This window comes from Triturus cristatus, chromosome 12 (assembly GCF_964204655.1).
Source record: "Triturus cristatus chromosome 12, aTriCri1.1, whole genome shotgun sequence".
NCBI classification, from domain to species: Eukaryota; Metazoa; Chordata; class Amphibia; order Caudata; family Salamandridae; genus Triturus; species Triturus cristatus.
In genome coordinates, this window is record NC_140595.1 from 763,749,581 (window position 1) to 763,768,829 (window position 19,249).

General features: G+C 44.9%; 1 protein-coding gene across 1 annotated transcript in view; it reads left to right on the forward strand.

The window, feature by feature from the left end:
- The window catches only part of LOC146782754 (extracellular calcium-sensing receptor-like), a 65,179-nt gene extending 52,373 nt beyond the window's left edge, over positions 1–12,806 (forward strand). The window contains exon 3 of the mRNA XM_085637229.1: positions 11,937–12,806. Within this exon, the coding sequence (XP_085493355.1) occupies positions 11,937–12,806 (870 nt within the window). The remainder of the gene's footprint in view (positions 1–11,936) is intronic.
- Positions 12,807–19,249: the final 6,443 nt, after the last annotated feature.

Below are 19,249 nucleotides of genomic sequence, written 5' to 3' on the forward strand. Positions count from 1 at the left end.
CCCGACACTGTTCAAAATTTACATGGCCCCGCTCACACACGTCGCCCGACAGCACAAACTCAACATAATCTCCTATGCCGACGAGACTCAACTGATGCTCTCCCTCACCAAGGACCCCATCACCGCCAAAGCCAACCTCCACAAAGGAATGAAGGCTGTCGCCAACTGGATGAAGATCAGCCGACTGACGCTGAACATGGACAAAATGGAGGTCCTCATCCTCGGCTCCAACCCTTCAGCCTGGGACGACTCCTGGTGGCCGACGGCACTGGGTGCAGCCCCTACACCCAACACTCTCCATGACCAATCAAATCAACGCCGTCTCCTCCTCCTGCTCCAACACCCTCCACATGCTCCGCAAGATCTACAGGTGGATCCCGACAGATACAAGAAGAACAGTCACCCAGGCCCTCGTCAGCAGCAGACTCGACTATGGAAACCCCCTCTACGCGGGAGCCCTGACCAAGCTCATCAAATGACTGCAACGCATCCAAAATGCCTCGGCACGACTGATCCTCGATGTACCACGCCACGCCACGGCCACATCACCCCACACCTGAGAAACCTGCACTGGCTACCCGTCAACAAGAGGATATCCTTCAAGCTCCTCATCCACGCACACAAGGCACTCCACAAGACTGGCCCAGCCTACCTCAACAAACGACTTTCCTTCTACATCTCCAACCGCCAGCTCCACTCCGCCGACCTCGCACTCGCCACCGCCCCGCGCATCCGAACAACAACCACCGGCAGGAGATACTTCTCCCACCTCGATGCTAAGACCTGGAACACCCTCCCACTGAGCCTACGAGAGACCCAAGACCTGCTGACCTTCAGGAGGCTACTCAAGACCTGGCTGTTCGATCAGTAGCGCCCCCCCTCCCAGCGCCTTGAGACCCTCACGGGTATGTAGTGCGCTCTACAAATGTTTGATTGATTTATTGATTGATTGAGACATGGGCATGGACCCATGTTTAGTCTATTATTTGGCGGATTTACACAGGGATCTTTCTACAAGATTCAGGGTAAACCAAGAAGGAAAATGCACGAAGTACTTTAAAAATGGAAGAGGTGTTCGTCAGGGATGCCACCTGGCACCTTTAATTTTTACCCTATATATTAATAATTTAGATACATTTTTAGACTCGGCTTGTTTAGACATTGTGCGAGCAGGGGGAAGGGGTATCCCTGTTCTTCTTTACGCGGACGACGCTGTTTTATTAGCCCGTACAGCTTTAGGTCTCCAGAGGTTATTGGATGCCTTTGGGGCGTACATGAAGTCTTCGGACCTAGTAGTCAATATAGGTAAATCACATATTATTACTATGGGCCAGAAAAACCAAAAAGTAAAATCTTTTTATTGTGCCGGTGCAGAGCTGTCCAGGGTGTCTTCTTTTACCTATCTGGGGGTATTATTCGATGAGAGGGAGTCGTGGGTGCCCCAACAGAAAATTTAAATAAGTGTAATGGCTAGGTCAACGGCTGCTGTTTATGGTTTTGCAAAGTGTTTGGGGGCCAGGCCCATTGAAGCTATGCTCAACATCTATAGTTCTAAGTGCCTGGATATTGCTTTGTATGGCTCGGCCATCTGGGGTTATAAGCATATGGAGGGGGTTCAGAAAGTTGAAAAGCATTTTGGGTGTACCCTATTGTCGGTCCCCCAATCAACTTCAATTTTTGTTATCCATAAAGAATTGGGGGTTAGGTATGTGTCAGATCTGATGAGGTTGGCCCCGGTGGTCTGTTGGCTCAAGACCTGGCTTTATCTAGACTTAACATTGAACCATCAGATTATTAGGGACTGCATCACTTTGGAGAAAGCTAGTAGTATCCCATGGCTTTATCATATTAAGCACAACCTATTAAAACTGGGGCGTCCAGATCTGTTTAATTCACCGGATACGATAAAAAAAGAGGACCTGACTTGGGTTAAAACCCAATTCTTGAATGTCCTGTCGGTGGAGCGTGAGGAGCGGGAGCTATTGAAACCTTCAGTAAAGGCTTATTTTTTGTTAAAAACCTCCCCTCTGATTGAACCTTACCTGAGAATTGTTATTAAACCCTTCCACCTTTTGTTTTTAACCAGGTTCCATTTTAATCTAATTCACTTCTTTTTAGGTAAATCACAAGGATGGAGTAGGCAAGATGATTTGAGTCCGTGTACCTGTGACAACTTCTCACCACAGGACACTATGCATTTTATAATGTTCTGCGACCATTACACTGTGATTCACAGGAGGTTTTTAGTTCCTATTTTAAGGGAACTATTTTTACAGGTTAAACCTGCTCTAATTTATCTCCAGATGCTGAATGATCCACGGGAGATATTTAATATTGCGAGCTTTTTAGTAGCGGCCGTTCGTCACAGGAAAAAAAGGTACCCTATGATAAACGCTATATAAGCTCCGATTGTATACATGGGATCATTGTTTTCCTTTTAGTCTGCCTTTTCTTGAAAATACCCCTAATGTGGTATTCCTTTTGTGTATATATGTGCTAATGGTTGTCGGGGTTTTTATGTGCCTGTGAAATTAACTTTGTGATATTGATTCTTTTTTAATTGCTTATATGTTGTAATTCAGATTTTAAATGTTTTTATTGTGTACTGGGTTATCTGAATTTTACTTTTATGGTTTTAACTAACCGAGTAAAGTGGTTTGACTGACTGACAAAAACAGGATCAAACCTGTCAAGACACCTAATCTTCACACTTTGTTTGTGCGCTATGGTTTTATCAGTAAAACTGCATGTCAGTGCAAATTTTGTGGCCATTCCTACTCTCTCGCTGGTGACACACAGTGCTGCCTAGCACCAAGGCAGGCACCCTTGCACCATGGTTATCTCGTTAATATTTATGAGGTAGTTAGAATTTCAACCCACTTGAAATCTGTATTTTGCAAACTGACTTATCAGTATATGTTTATATTCGCAAAATTTACACGAGACACAAAAATACTGGTTGCATACTTCCTGTTAGTGATGTTTGCACTGCTCCTGTCTGAGTTGGCAAGTGGTGTTTGCTCTGCTGTTGTTTGCTCTATGCATGTGCTGTTTGTTGAGGAAGATTACAACGCTGCTGCCTTAGTGAGTTGCCAACATAAAAGCACACTATTCCGTATTCTGCTAATTATGCACTTCTTTTAAAGGCTACTTGAAACATTTGGCCATCAATTTTTGTTTTATTTTAGATATTCTTTGAGGGTGTTGGAATTGGATCAGTTGCATTGTTAATTAACAGTTTGACATTTATAATAGTTTTCCATAATCCAGTCTCCAGAGGTTAAACACTTATCTTCCAGTGGGCTACCTATTTTCCAAAATTAGTACTTGACCCTGTTCCACATGGGAACAGTCCAGCCCAAACCGCCAAGCCAAGTGTTCCCTGGACCGGAAACAAGCATCCTGAGACTGGTTTCAGGGTAACACCCCATATCAGCCAGTGCATGATTTGCATATGGCTGGGTCTGAGCTGGGGTGCCAAAGTGAGCTAAAGAACAATGATGGATTCAACCCATAAGTGAGCTAAAGAACGATGAAGGATTCCACTCAGATCTGTGACGGGGGTGAGTATCTGGAAAGCTTCGGTGCTCTATCCATCATCTCCTTGTGTTTGGCTACGTACTTATGTCTGAGACTTTACGTGGTGGAATTTATGTATCCTGGGGTATAGATTAGGTGCCTGATGTCTAAGCATGTCACATTTCTTTAACACAAGTGTTACATACAGTATTGTTGTCAATGCTTTTATTTCAGATGTTGCATTGTTGTTATCAATAATGTGATAGAATATGTCATGAGTGAACTAATATGTGAGGGCATAAGTAGTACATGCCAACAACGTGAGTTATAATAACTTGAAATTAAAAAAAATGGTGAATCTCAGTGCATTTTTTGTTTAATGTGTTACATTTAAAGGGACATTTTCATCTAAATATAACATCACATTAACATTTGTTATATTTAGTACATTTCTAGGGTTTTTGAACGTTAAGGTAGTATTTTATTACTATACTTTGTTATATTCAGTACATTTCTAGGGTTTTTTAATGTAAAGGTAATATTGTATTACTATACATAACTATATGAACCCCCATGATATGCATGGCCTTTGGGAGTGTGAAGCGTGGGATTTGGCCACAGGTCTTGGCCCATGGTCTGGTCTATGTTCAATCCATTGGGGGCAGCCAATCTCCCACCACACATGGCCTTCAGCCATGCACAGCATGAGTTTGACCACCGGGCCTGCCTGCGCTCAAATCCCGCGGGTAGCCAACTCCCCAGCACGCACAGCCTTCAGCCGTGTGCTGTGTGGGTTGGTTGCAGTACCTGGTGGATCCAGTAGGCGGCCACTCCCCTGCATGGTCAACCGCTTGAATGCAACCGACTCATTACACATGCACACACTTTTTTCAATGCTTTTCATATCCTATGGGGTATTCTTAGGGGAGCCTGTGAGGCGCCTGCATTCATGTGGGACTCTTGGAAGAAAACAGGAGTCCCGCTAGCTCCTGTCTGAATCCCACAGGATCTCAGCAACCCTCCAAATATTTTATTTGTTTAATTGGCCCACAAGGTCCAGAGGGTCAGGTTATCCCTACCCTTCCGCTTAAACCTTATTTTGTTCAATTTTAAGGACACAGGGACCAAGTCCCTGTGTCCTTAAATGAAGGTCAGCCAATTAGATCATGAGTGGGACATACAGGAGCCTCTTGCTCCCTCTGGAACAAGAGGAATGATGGGGATAAAAGTCCCTTCAGGCAATCAGATCACTCTAATAATTGAAGTTACATGCTTGTGGGACTCCAATGAGAGTCCCGCAAACACAACTTTCCAAATATACATACATTTTGAACCTTAATTTCTCCAAAACTGCTGGAGGAATTTACAACAAATCACAAAAAGATCTAGCTCTCTGACAAATGTACTCTAATCCTGTTTATTTTTTTGGTATGCAGTGCTCTTCAAACCCCTTCCAGAAATTGCATGGGGTGATTACATTTTGGGATGCCCCTTTTTTCCGGGCACCCGCTTGACATTTCACCCTGGAATTTTAAGGAAGGAGCTGAGGGAACTATTCTTTGGAAAGTTTTGTGAAGATTCTACAAATGGCACCAAAGTTATAAGCTAACCAAAAAATGTTCTTCCTATGGTAAGGTTGTCCTAACCATGAATAAGCATTGGATATATATATATACATACATGCTTATATGTACATATTGACTGAAGAATCAAAGGTACAGAGACTTTATGGTTAGGCTCAGGTTTCACCAAAACAATGCCAGAGAAATTTAGCACTTTTACTCGTGCCCCCACAATGCACTGCTTATTACCCCACATATTACATTACTCATGACATAGTCAGTGACATCATTGATGGCATCATCCAGTGACTGTGAGTTTTTTTTAAAGTGTTAAATATATATACCAAGGTGTATTGATGTATCAGTGGGTGTAAGAGTGCCTGTATTGATGATTCAGTGGGTGTGTGTGTTTAGGTGTCTCAGTGAATATGTGGCTGAGTGACTAGGTTGTGTGAATGTCTGTATCAGTCTGACAGTTGGTGTCTAAGTGCCTGTATGGGTTGGTTAGTGGGTGGTTGATTGGGTGTTTGAGTAACTATATGGGTGTATGAGTGTCTGTGTGGGTGTGTTAGGGGGTTTGTGACTGCCTGCATGGATGAGTGAGTAGGTGAGTCAGTGATTGTATGGGTTAGTGAGAGCATCTGTGAGGGGCTGTATGGGTGACTGTTGTGTGTGTATGGCTGTGTCGGTGAGTAAATGGATGTGTCAGTGGTATATGGGTGAGTAACTGCATATATGAAAGGCAGTATAGGTGAGTGTTGGAGTATATGAGTGACTGTATGCGTGAATGAATGTGAGAGTGGCTGTTTGGGTGGATGTGTTTGTGTCAGTGGCTGTATAGGTGAGTGAGAACGTGTTAGTATCTGTATGAATAAGCGAGTGGTTCTGTGTATAACTGTATAGGTGAGTAAGTGGCTGTGTGATTGACTCCATGGGTGTGTGGGTAGGTGTGTGAGTAGCACTATGGGTGACTGACAGTGTGTAAGTGGCTGTATATAGGTGTGGGAGTGGGTCCAAGTTCAGTGGTCCACCGGGTGTCGATGCAAGGGGATGTTTTGTTACCAAAGTTCAGCACTTCAGTCTTGTCAGTTTTGAGTTTTGAACAGCTGGTCTTCATCCAGTAGGTTGCATTCTTAATGCAGTTGTGGAAGTTGGTCATTTTGATTTTGGGGTCTGCTTAAAAGGAGAGGATGAGCTGGGTGTTGTCAACGTATGATATGATGTTGAGGTTGTGGGTTCTGACAATCTTTGCCAGAAGTGTCATGTAGGTGTTGAAGAGGGTGTGGCTGAGCTGTCAACCTTGAGGGATGCTGCAGATGGTGCTCTTCAGTTCCGAGGCAAATGGAAGTAGGCGGATTCTCTGAGTTTGCCCTGTGAGGAATGATGTGATTCATCTGAGGTCATCTCCCAGGACCCCGGTGTGGTTAAGTCTCTTGATGAGTGTGTGGTGGGATACAGTGTTGAATGCTGTGGAGAGGTCAAGGAGGATCGGGGCTGCCGATTTTCCTCGTGTCGATGGGGGTGCGGATGTCATCGGTGGCAGTAATCAGGACGATCTCAGTGCTGTGGCTGGTGCAGACACCAGATTGAGAGGCTTTGAGCAGGTTGTTTCTCTCCAGGTGTTCGGTGAGCTGCTGGTTGATGATCTTATCAAGGATTTTAGCTAGGAAAGGAAGCAGTTCTGGAGTTTGCTTAGGTCTGCAGAGGGTTGCTTGTGGATAGGTCTGATCTCTCCATTTTTACATGTGTCGGGAAAGGTGGCTGTGGAGATGGATGTTTTGAGGATGGTTGTGAGTTGGTGGCTGATCCTCTGAACCTTGCTTCCGAGGTTAAGGAGGCAGTGGGTGTAGGGGTCCGTGGATGCTCCCGAGTGGATGGAGTTCATGATGGCTGTGGTATTTTGTGTGGGGAGTTTTTCCCATGCGGTGAGTGGGTGGTCATGGGTGGCATTCGCTGGAGTGAGGAGGCTGTAGAGATTGATAGGTCGGGACTCGAAGTTCCTGTAGATGGTGGATATCTTGCTATGGAAATGGTTTACTAAAGCATTGCAGAGTTCCTTTGAAGAGGAGATTATATTCTCAGTGGCTTTTGGGCAGAAGAATTTTCTGACGATGCTGTAGTTACTGGTGTGGTTGGCGCTTGCTTCAATGCAGTTTTCTAGGGCATCTTTTTTGCATCTTAGAAGTGTTTGTAGTATTTGTTGAGGGCTGATTTTAAGGTGGCTCAGTCTATGGTGTCTCCGCTTGCGCACCATCTTCTATCCAGTTGCTTACACCTGTGTTTCATTGTCCTAAGTTCTGGTGTGTACCAGCTGGTTTGTTTGGTGGATCTGCGGGTCTTGGCTGGGTTGATGGGGCAACTTGGTCGGCAAAGTTGGGGATCCGGGTTCCAGTGCCTGTTCCAGGTTGGTTGTGCGATAGGGCTGGGTGGTGTTGAAAGCACCTATCCATTGGGTCTGTGTCACTTTGTTCCAGCTGCAGAAGGAGGCATTGGGGAAGCCTGGTGGTGGTGCACGGTGATCCTGCAATTGTGAAGTGGAGGATGGTGTGGTTGGACCAGTTCTGTGGCATGGCTGTATTTGACTCTGTCGTTGGCTGTGAATATCAGGTCAAGTGTGTGTCCTGCACTGTGTGTCATGTTGGTGACCAGCTGGGTGAGGCTGATGTTTCCCATGTGTTGTAGGTGGCTGGCAGAGTTTGTGTATGTGGGGTTCATCCAAGTGGAACCTGAGGTCTCCGAGGGAGATGTAGTGCTTGGACTCGATGGTTAGTGGGGCGATGAAATTGGTGATGGCATCGCAAAACCCATTGCATGATCCTGGATATCTGTAGGTGAGGGCGCCTCTGATGGTCATTCTGTCATTGGTGTGGATTTGGAAGTTGAGTTGCTCCATGATTGGTGTGGTGTTGTCTTTGGTGGTGGTGCATCAGATTGTTTTTTGTGTGGATGATGGTGATGCCTACTCTGTGTTTGTAGGTGCTGACCTGTGTGTCATCTTGTAGTTGTTGGGCATTGCGGTGGCAATGACGGAGATGGAGGAGGAGGGGTTGAGCCAGGTCTCTGTGATGAAGATCACATCAGCGGCGAGGGTGGGGATGGTGCCCCAGACTTCAGTGGCGTGTATGCAGAGAAGTCGTGCATTGAACAGGAGGCATTGGACTGGTTCCAGGCCAGTCAAAGTTGGCAAAGTGGGAGTGGTGTGGGTTTCTGTTGAGGCGGGTGGTCCTGGGTTGCAGGTGAAGAGACAACGGTGTCAGGTGAACAGTCCTACTATTGCTTGAGGAGGTGCAATGCAGCATTTGACATAGCTGCAACTGGTGTTCAGGCCTCTAAGTCCTGCGGCTGAGTATCTGTGGGTGGCCAGACAGCTAAGATTCCTGGCGCTGGGCGTGGTCGAGGTGCAGACAGGCATGGAATGGCACAGATGAGCTTGCCTTTGGCTAAGGTGCGCTGCGGCCTGTATTAAGTAGGTCGTGGGAGGGGGGTGAGGTACCGGATGGCAGGAAGCAGGAGGCAGGGGCTGAGCTCAAAAAAACACCATGAAATGGCACAAGAGTAAGAAATGCATAAAAAGAATTGGGTAATTAACAAAAATAAAAATGGCACAAGAGTAATGATTAAACAAAGTAAAAATGAACTCAGGCAATCTACAAGACATCGGAGTTAAACTAATACAGGAATAGAGACTGACTGACGCTGTGCTAAATAGGATCAGAGGGGTATTCTAGTCAGGCAGCAGCATTACAATAAAGCTGACTAGTGGCAAAAAGTAGGGAGCAGGGGAGAGTGAAGTGAGTGCACAATGGTACACAAGGCTTCAGCACAGACCAAGACAGACCTGTAGACTAGAAGCGTGGGGGAGCTGGCACAGGATGCTGTTTCCCACAGGATGCTGTTTACAGTGCACACTTTTCTACTCATATCAACTTAATTTCTCACTGACTGTGAGTGGTTTGATACAGATAAAAACTATCAATACCAGGGTGTTTGTTTTGGAGCAGACATCGAGTATCTTGATGAACTTGGTTTTCTCTGAACTGTTGTAATTCAATTGAACACTGTGTGAAGTAAGGGTTTCCCATACATCTGTGGTTGATTGTTAATGTGAACTGGACTACCCTTGGAGTGTATGGCATAGGGTCAGAGTTGCACATAACACAAACTTACTACACCTAAAGGAGTTGTATCTGTGATAGTATAAATGATGCTTCATATTCTTCTGATCTTTTTTGTACTTACTTTCAAACCTCTAACAACATACTTGTTTGTAGAGAATGTGTAAGCCTCCATGGAACATGCTGAGTGAATTCCAGTTACAAAACAATTTCACAAGATTCCGCGGAATTCCATAAGATTCCTTGAATGAGCTGAAATAGGCATGTCACGCTGTTCCCACTGTGATTTAGTGTTGAAAGCTTGCTTGCACTAAAAAGTCAGTGCGAGCAGCACCATGTGGTGCACCAGAGGCCGCAGCTTCTTGAGTTGATTTTGCTGCCACACGAATAGAATTTCTACTAGAGCAGCAGCTTTCTGACCATGAACGGTCAGGACTGTCCACATTGGAGAAATCTCATTGTGTCCCACTGTGAGAACAAATAAAATGCTAGGGAACGCCAAGTTTTGGTTGCCAACTTACCCATAGCGAGCTGTGTGTGAGAAGAATCTTCACCACACGATGTTTGGCAGAATTTGGCAAGAACTCCACATTATACAAGCGTAACAGGGAGACGCCAAAATTCCTCCAGTTCCACCGGCAGAGTGGAATATATCGCTCACCCCTACTAATGTGTTCAAAAGGAATCTTAAATAATTTCATCAGTGATGTCAACAATGATGTCATTTGAGATGTCATCAGTGATGCCATAAAAGATGTCATAGAGCATGTAAAGAGTGATGTAATAGATGAGGTCATAAGCAGTGCATGATTGGGCTCAAGTTATAGTTAGCTCTACTAACTATAACTGGTGAATTTATGTGTGTTTTTTTAGTTTGAAACATTAATGTTGTCTCTGGCATGTTCACCTCACTCAATTCATTTCTAAGTTTCTTTTTTTTAACAAAAACAAATCTTTTTATTACATCTACCTATAATGTTACTTTAACCTTTGTTATTTCAGTGAATTTCTATGTTTAAAAAAAAAAATCTTTTTATCACACTTAACTATTACGTTACTTTAACTATTGTTTTTTTCAGTGAATTTCTAAACCTAAAGTAATATTTCATTGCCATCCTAAAGCCAACACCCTGCTGCATATGGTCATCAGTCGTGCACAGCAGTGGGTGGGCCATAGGCTGCCATCCCCACGCTATGCATAGTCTTTGGCTGTGCACAGCAGGGGGTTGGCAACAGGGCCTCAACCCCACGACTAGCCCTGTGACCAACCCATCTAGAGGCAGCCAACCCTCCACCCCGGCAGCGAACCCCACACTGAGCACAGCCTTTTGTCTGGTGTGGTGTGGGTTTGACCGGATGGCCTGGCTTGCAGCCAGACCCCGTGTCCGACTTTGTTACAGGAATGTTATAGTTAGGCTCCAATTGTACATGCACAAAACCATAGAAATTTTGAAGTTATAGTTACCTGAGCTAACAATAACTTATGCCCACACAATGGACTGCTTATGGCCTCAAATATTACATCACTCAAGACATGGTCAGTGGCATCACTGTTGAGTTGTGAGCTGTTTAAACCATTGGTCAGCTAATACAAAAAAGTTAACTGTTTTCTATTTAGTGACTAATGGTTTAAACTCAGTGGGCTGCAATGGGAAGTTATTTTGCTCCGAGTTATGACGTCATCATCATCTTTGTGCTCCCCGGCGCAATCACGATCATTTGCAGCGATTGTCAGTCAGAAGGACCAGTTGCCAGGCAATGAGAGACCATATGCCGCGTATCTCTCTTAACACACGTTATTTGACTGCTGCAACAATGTAATTACAATTTTGTTTTTCATGTAATTTACATTTTTGCTAATGAACTTTAGCATATGTTTTGCATATTTGTTTCAATTTGCCTGGAGTGTTGTGAATATCATGCCTGATATGTTTTAAAGTCTTGTTATTATGTCTTTGGTGATGTTTTGGGTTAAAGGGAACAGGCACAAGTATCACAGCTACGACTGTGACAAAGACCGTTCATGTTGAAACACATCAGCATTTTCAAAAAAGCTGCACAGCAACGATATTTTGGAGTGTGAGCTTTCTTCTGTGTTGAGACACAGTGTTCTTGTTGCATTTATACGGTAGAACAAAGTTTGTCGGTGATATTTTGAAAAACAACAACATCCAGTCCTGGTCCTTTTATAATGTTCCCTCTTGTTAGGTACTTCAGAGATTCATTCGGAAGTCAACCTGTGTACCAAATGCTGACTCTTTAGGGTCAATACATATGTGGAAGTTAGAGATTGGCAAAAGATATGGTCCAATCAAAAAGGCATGTCTCCTTTAAAGCCAGAAACCCAAACTAAAGAGGTTGGAGATGTGAGGCCTGTCCCTTGTTCATGCTTTATCTGATTGCTGCTCTCAATTACCATTAAGCCCTTAATTCCAGAAGAAGGGAAATGTTTGATTTAATTCATATTTTAGATATGAAATGCATTAAATGTTAAATGTTTTAGTACATTTTTGCTGACTTCAATTTGAACATTGTGCTCAAGTGTATTCCCAATAAAGGATACCCAGTAACACACCAATATCAGTCTGCTGAGAAAAAAGTGATAGGCAGCCATGGTTAAACAAATATTTCTGACTGGGTGGTGATCTGGGATACAGGCTTCACTGAGCACTGCGGACAATTTGAGGAAATCACCTCTTGCAACTCCAATTAGTTAAAAATGTTTTCTATTTTTTTAAAGATCAGTTATTTTTCAACAAGCCCACTCCTGAGTGACCGGAAACAATTTCCTTCCTTTTTTCGCACCATTCCCAGTGATGATGTCCAATCCCGTGGGCTGGCTCAATTAGTGATGCACTTTAGATGGAGATGGGTTGGGATTTTGGCTGCAGATGATGACTATGGACAACTAGGCAGTCAGCTGGTACAGCAAGAGCTAATCAAGGCCGGTGTTTGTGTGGCCTTCATTGAGAATATCCACCTGGCCAAAGCTGAAAATAATGCTTTTCATATTGTCCAAGTTATCAAAGATTCAGCAGCCAAGGCCATTGTTGTCTTCTCATCCAACGTTTATCTGGTTCCTCTCCTGGATGAGGTACTGAGGCAGAATGTAACTGGGAGGATATGGATTGCCAGTGAAGCATGGTCAACGTATTCGCTTCTCTCCATCAAGAAATATTCAGAAATACTTACAGGCACAATTGGATTTGCAATCCACAGTGGCGAGATGCCAGGCTTCCAAAAGTATTTCACCAGCATTCAGCCTTCAACATCTCAAGGAGATATCTTTGTGAAAAGGTTCTGGGAAGAAGCCTTTAGCTGCCAGTGGTTGGACGAGACAAAGTTCTTGTTATTGGACAACAAGACCAAATTATGTTTGGGAGATGAGAAACTGGACAATCTTCCAATGGACACAATGATGGACTTCAGAATTGCTTACAATATCTACAAAGCGGTTCATGCTACTACTCTGGCATTAGACAACCTGAGGATGTGCATACAACATGGGGGACATTTCATTCAAGGATCCTGTGCAAATATTTCAGACTTCCATCCATGGCAGGTATGTATTAGCTCTAGCATTTATACACTAAATATTCTGGGACTGTAACACAATAGGGAAACATCACCTCCTACAGGACTGCATCAACATCATCACAACGATACATCATTGCTTTGCAAATTTTCAGCAACAACCATGGCCACCATGGATGTGCACATAAAAATAGAGGACATTAGAATTTGCTCAAAGCAAAAGTGCAACATGGAACTCCATGCTTAAAACAAGCATTGGCAAATCTAATAGGTCTTGTCTATGTGGGAGCTCTTGGTTTTGTCAATGTCTTTTAGCTATGTTATACAATACCATAGCTGCTGTTCAGCATGGCTTAAATGTAGTGGTATGGTGTAGAGGAGAGTGCAGTATAGTGGCGTAGTCCAAAGTGGTGTAGAGTAGAGTAGAGTAGAGTGGCACCGAGTGCATTGAGTGGAATGGCATAGAGGGGAGTGATGTATTCTAGAGTGGCTTACAGGAGAGTGGCTTAGACTGGAGTGGCATAGAATAGAGTGGTGTAGAATGGAGTAGCATAGGTTGGAGTGGCATAAAGTGGAGTGGCATAGAGTAGAGTGGCATAGAGTAGAGTGGCATAGAGTGATGAAGAGTGGAATGGAGTGACATAGAGCAGAGTGGCATACAGTGGAAAGGTGTAGGGTAGACTGGCGTAGAGTAGAATGGTGAAGAGTGGAGGGGAGTAGAGTGAAATGGTATAAAGTGGAGTGTCATAGAGTGCCATTGAGTGGTATTGTGTGGAGTGAGGGGAAGAGGCATTGAGTGGCATGGGGTGGCATGGACAGCAGTGGTGTGGAGTGGCACAGAGTGGCATAGACTAGAGTGCTGTGAAGTAGAATGTCATAGATAAGATTGGTATAGAGTAGGGTGGCGTGGCATAGAGTGACTTAAAGTAGAGTGACATAGAGTAGTATGGCCTAGAGTGTCATAGAGTAGAGTGGCATAGAGTGAAATGGAGTGGAGTAGTGTAACATGGAGTAGAGTGAGTGACTTAGAGTAGCGTGGTGTGGAGGAGAGTGGCGTAGAGTACAGTGGAGTGGTATAGAATGGAATGGGTAAAGTAAAGTGGTGAAGAATGGAGGGATGTAGATTGGCATTGCCTGGAGGTGAGTGGAGTGGAGTGTTGTAGAGTACAGGGGCTCAGAGTAGAGTAGGGTGGAGTACAGTGGTGTGGAGTAGAGTGGCATGGTACAGAGTGGCATGGAGTTGAGTGGTGTAGAGTGGAGGGGCTTAGTGAGTCATAGAGTAGAGTGGCGTACAGTAGTGTGGAGTGACATAGAGTGACGTGTTTTAGAATAGAGTGACTAAAGTACAGTGGAGTAGCATAGCATTGTGTAGAAGTGGCATAGAGTGGCATAGAATGGAATGGAGTGGAGTGGCACGGGTTGGTATAGAGTAAAGTGGCATTGATAGGAGTGGCGCAGAGTAAGGAGTTGTAGAATCAGATAGTGTGAAGTGGTGTAAAGTAGATTAATGTGGTGTGGTATGGAGTACACAGTGGTGTAGTGTAGAGTGACATAGAGTGGCGTGGAGTAGAGTGGTGTGGCATAGAGTAGAGTGGCATAGAATAGGGTGGCGTAGAGGAGTGAGGAGTATTATAGAGTGGAGTAGTGTAGATTAGTGTAGAGTGACAAAGAGTTTCATAGAGTAAAGTGTCCTACAGTAGAGTGGCCCTGAGTGGCATAGAGGAGAGTGGAGTGAAAGGTCCAAACTATCAAAAAGAACAGCATAGAGTACAATGGTGTAGAGTGGAGTTGTGTAGGCCAGAGTAGCGTGGAGTGGAGTAGTGTAGAGTGAAGTTAAGTGGCATTGTGGCATAGAGTGGAGTAGCATACAGTAGAGTGGCATAGAGTAGTACAGTTGTGGTTGTAAGAAACTAACGCCTCAATAGAGACAGCAGATAGGGTGAAAGCAACATAAATATGAAGCTGTATGTCTATGTTAAAAGTAGTGAAGCAGATTGCATGTCCGTGAATAATACTGAAAATCTCATAACATTTTAAAGAAAGCTTTGTCAAAGCCAACAGGGCTGGCTTTTCTGAAAGTGCATATCTGCTTCCATTCATGCAGTCACTCATCCATCCATCCGTGTACTCAATCAATCAGGCATCCATTCATAAACCGATTGACTTATTCTTGCATTCACTCACTCGCCCATCCACAGTACACACAAAGTCACCAGCTAATGACAAGTCTATTGAGTTTCTAAGGCAGCTCTATCTACTGCAAGTCTATTTGGAAGGAGCGCTGTTGGTAGCTGTGATTGCTACTCTTAGAGTAGTGCAAGAGTGCATTTGGTGTTGTGAGACTGCTAGCCTTACATGGGTGTGGGAGTGTTTCCAGTAGTGTGTGACTACTTCTGTCTGATGGGGGTGAGAATGCTGTTGGTAGTATGTGACTGCTATTCTGTGAGGGGTGTGAGAGTGGTATCTGTCAGTAGTTTATGACTTCTAGTCTTAGAAGAGTGTGAGAGTGCTTCCAGCATGGTATAAACTATTTGTAAGAGATGTGAGAGTGTTATTTGTAGTGCAAGACCAACTAAACTTTGAGGGGTGAAATAGTGCTTCTGGTAGTGCTCTGGGTACCCCTGGTACCATACACTAGGGGCTTATTAGAGGGTAAAGCTCGTGCCAATTGGGCTTACCAATTCACACATAGTAGTTTTAGGAAAAGAGCGCTGCCGCTGGGGCCTGGTTAGCAGATTCCAGTGTACTGTCAGAAAAAATAAAAACGGCATATAGTAGTCCAAATGGGGGCAGAAAGTGAGGGAACAACTGCAAATAGCCTTGTTCTCTTCCACTTATTGTAAGGGATTGTATACTCTCTTGAGCAACCACATTTCTAAATCTCAAAAGTAATAAAAGAAGCTGAGAAACCTTTCAACCATGTCCATTTGTAGTGCTCTATAGATTCTGTTTTTATGTAGCACAAACTCATCCCCAGGGCAGTGCAGCACTTTACATGAGTGCCAGTTAGATTACACAAGATCACATTAGGTTTTTAGGCATGAGGAGATTGTTATGTGAACAGAATCACACCAGGACTTGAACCTGGTTCCCCAGTTCCAACGCCAGCAACCCTGGCTGTTGGGCCACATCCTCTCCTACTTGATTACCTTTTGTCACTTGCTATTCCATTTGCCAATGCTATTGACATGTATCATATGACAACGCAGAACTCAACTTTGGGGTTCACACATGTTTACCATACAGTCATAAATAGTCATGCCCTCAGGTGAGTCTGATATGAGAAGAAAGTTTTTGCATTCTTCATCACTGAACTGTACACATACCACTCTGCACCACTCCACTCAATGTCATTCGAACCATCAATACTCTATGCCACTGCACTCTATGCAAATGCACTCTACTTTGTACCACTCCACCCTATGCCAGTGCACTCTATGCCAATCTACTCAACGCCACTCTAATCCTCCCCCCTGTCACTCTACTCTACACTACTGTACTGTACTGTGCACCACTCCACACTACTCTGAAACAATCTACTAGGCACCACTGCACTTGCCTTAACAAACCAGAAAAATCTGCAGGTCTAACTTAGCTTCAACAAGCTCAAGAGCACAAATACTTGCAGCCACTCCATTGAGTGCCACTGTATTCTGCACCACACCACTCTACTCTGCACCTCTGAAATCTACTTTAAGCCGCTGCACTCTACGCCAATGCACTCTACAACGCTTTACTCAAAACCAATGCACTTCACGCCAATCTACTTTGCACCTCTGCACATTATTCCACTATACTCTACTCTGCAACATTTTACATGACTGCACTATACACCACTGCATTCTACGCTATGGTACACTACATCACTGCTCTTGACACCACTCTATTCTATTCTGCACCACTGTAATCAATGCCACTGCTCTCTATGCCTTGCTTCTCTGCACCACTCTATACCACTCTATTCCATTCCAATGCACTCTACACCACTCTACTGTACACCACTGCACTCTACGACAGTCTACTCTGGAGCACTGCACTCTCTGCCACTTTATGCCACAAAAGACAGACAATTGATGGACGGAATGCAGAACAAATCCAAACATTCACCCCTAGTCAAGAGATCTGGGTTAAATCCATCATTCTTTTGCTCATCATGACACCCCAGTTTAGACCAGGCCATATGCAAATCAGTCTTGACCCTGTGCCTCATGGGAACAGTCCAGCCCGAACTGCCAAGCTAGGTCCACCCTGGACCAGAAACAAGCATCCTAGGACCAGTATCGGGTTTCACCCCTCTTCAGCCAGGATAGCTTGAATCCAGTGGCACAGTGAGCCCGGGACCCACATTTGGGCATACCCGGCGCACTTAGGGCGAGAAAGCAAAAGACACACAATTGATAAACGGAATGCAGAACAAATCAAAACATTCACCCCCAGTCCAGAGATCTGGGTTAAATCCATCTTTCTTTTGCTCACCATGCCACCCCAGTTTAGACCTGGCCATATGCAAATCAGTCTTGACCCTGTGCCTCATGGGAACAGTCCAGCCCGAACTGCCAAGCCAGGTCCTCCCTGGACCAGAAACAAGCATCCTACGACCGGTTTCACTCTATGCCACTGCGCTCCTCACCAATCTACTCTATGCCACTCTACTCCACTACACCACTATATTGTATGCCTCTACACTCAGCATCACTCCACTCTATGCCGCTGCACTCTACCCTGCACCACTCCACTCTACTCTGCACCATCCCTTTCTATTCTGCACCACTCCACTCTACACCACTCTGCTCTGCAAGACTGAACCCTGCCAATTACACTGCTTCTCTCTGCACCACTGCACTCTAGTCCACTGCACTCTACTCTGCACCACTCTACTTTATGCCATTCTACTGCACTCTACATCAATGTACTGTACCCATTACAGAGTACACCTCTCTACTCTGCATTGCTCCACTCCACGCCATTGTGCTCTATGCAATCCACTCTAAGCAACTCTAATGTACTCTGCATCACTGCACTCTATGACAGTGCACTCTACAACAATGTACTCTACTCTGAAGCTATCTACTCTATGCCACTGAAAATCACGGCATCATTCCTCTATGTGCCTCTACTCTCTACGCCACTACAATCTACCCTGCACCACTCCATTCCATGCCACTTTATTCTATGCTACTGCACTCTATGTCACTGCACCCAAAGTACTATTTACCCAAAATCAGAGCACTGTATGTGACTGCACTTTTCGCCAATCTACTCTGCACCACTTCACTGTACACCACTATGCTCTACTCTGCAACACTGCACTCTCTGCCACTCTCCTCTACACCATTGCACTCTACGTCATTTTATTCTGCACCACTCTATACCACTGCACTCTACAACACTCTACTCTGCAACTCCACCCTCTGCCAGTGAACTCTAGGCACTGCACTCTATGCCACTGCACTCTAATCTGCACCACTCTACTGTACACAATTCTGCTGCAGTCTACACTGAGGCACTTTATGCCAATGCACTCTATGCCACTGCACTCTACACCACTACACTCTACGCCACTCTAATCTACTATACACCTCTGCAATCTGTGACACTGCACTCTATGCCACTTCATTCTATGTCCTTTTACTCTACTTTCAATCACTGTACTCTATGCCAGTGCACTCTACCCCACTCTACTATGCACCAAGGTATTCTTCACCACTGCATTTTACAGCACTCCAGTCTAGGCCCCTCCACTCTACTCTGCACCACTCCAACACATCCACTCTATGCCAGTTTACTTTGCAACACTGCATTCTGTGTCAGTGTTCTCTATGCCAATGGACTCTATTCATTACTCTATGCCGCGGCACTGTACCCTGCACCACGTCACTCAACTCCACTTCACTCTACTTTGAAACAATCTACTCTATGTCCACTGAACTCTATGCCACTCTACTCCACTCCACGCAACTGCACTCTACGCCACTCTAATCTACTCTGCACCACTCTACTCTATGCCACTACCATCTGTGCCACTACTCTATGTCACTGCACTCTACCTTGCACCACTCCACTCTGCTCTGCACCACTCCAGTCTATGCCACTTCAATCTTTTATACTCCAGTGAATTTGTATTCCACTGCACTCTATGCACTGGTGGTACGTTGGCGGGGCGGACCCACCAAATTCGTAATCAGGCCCTAAGTGTCTGTGTGGGTGTGTCGGTAGCTGTGTCAATAAATGGACCACAACTCAACCACACCTGCCCCTTTATCCAAACCCTCAGAGCGTGGGTACGGTCCGTACCATGCGTACCCCTACATCACCACTACAATGCTGGTACGGACCATACCCACGCTCTGAGTCCGTGTGTACGGTCCGTACCACCATTGTAGTGGTGATGTAGGGGTACGCGTGGTACGGACCGTACCCACGCCCTCAGAGCATGGGTACGGTCCGTACCACCATTGTAGTGATGATGTAGGGGTACGCGTGGTACGGACTGTACCCACGCCCTCAGAGTGTGGGTAC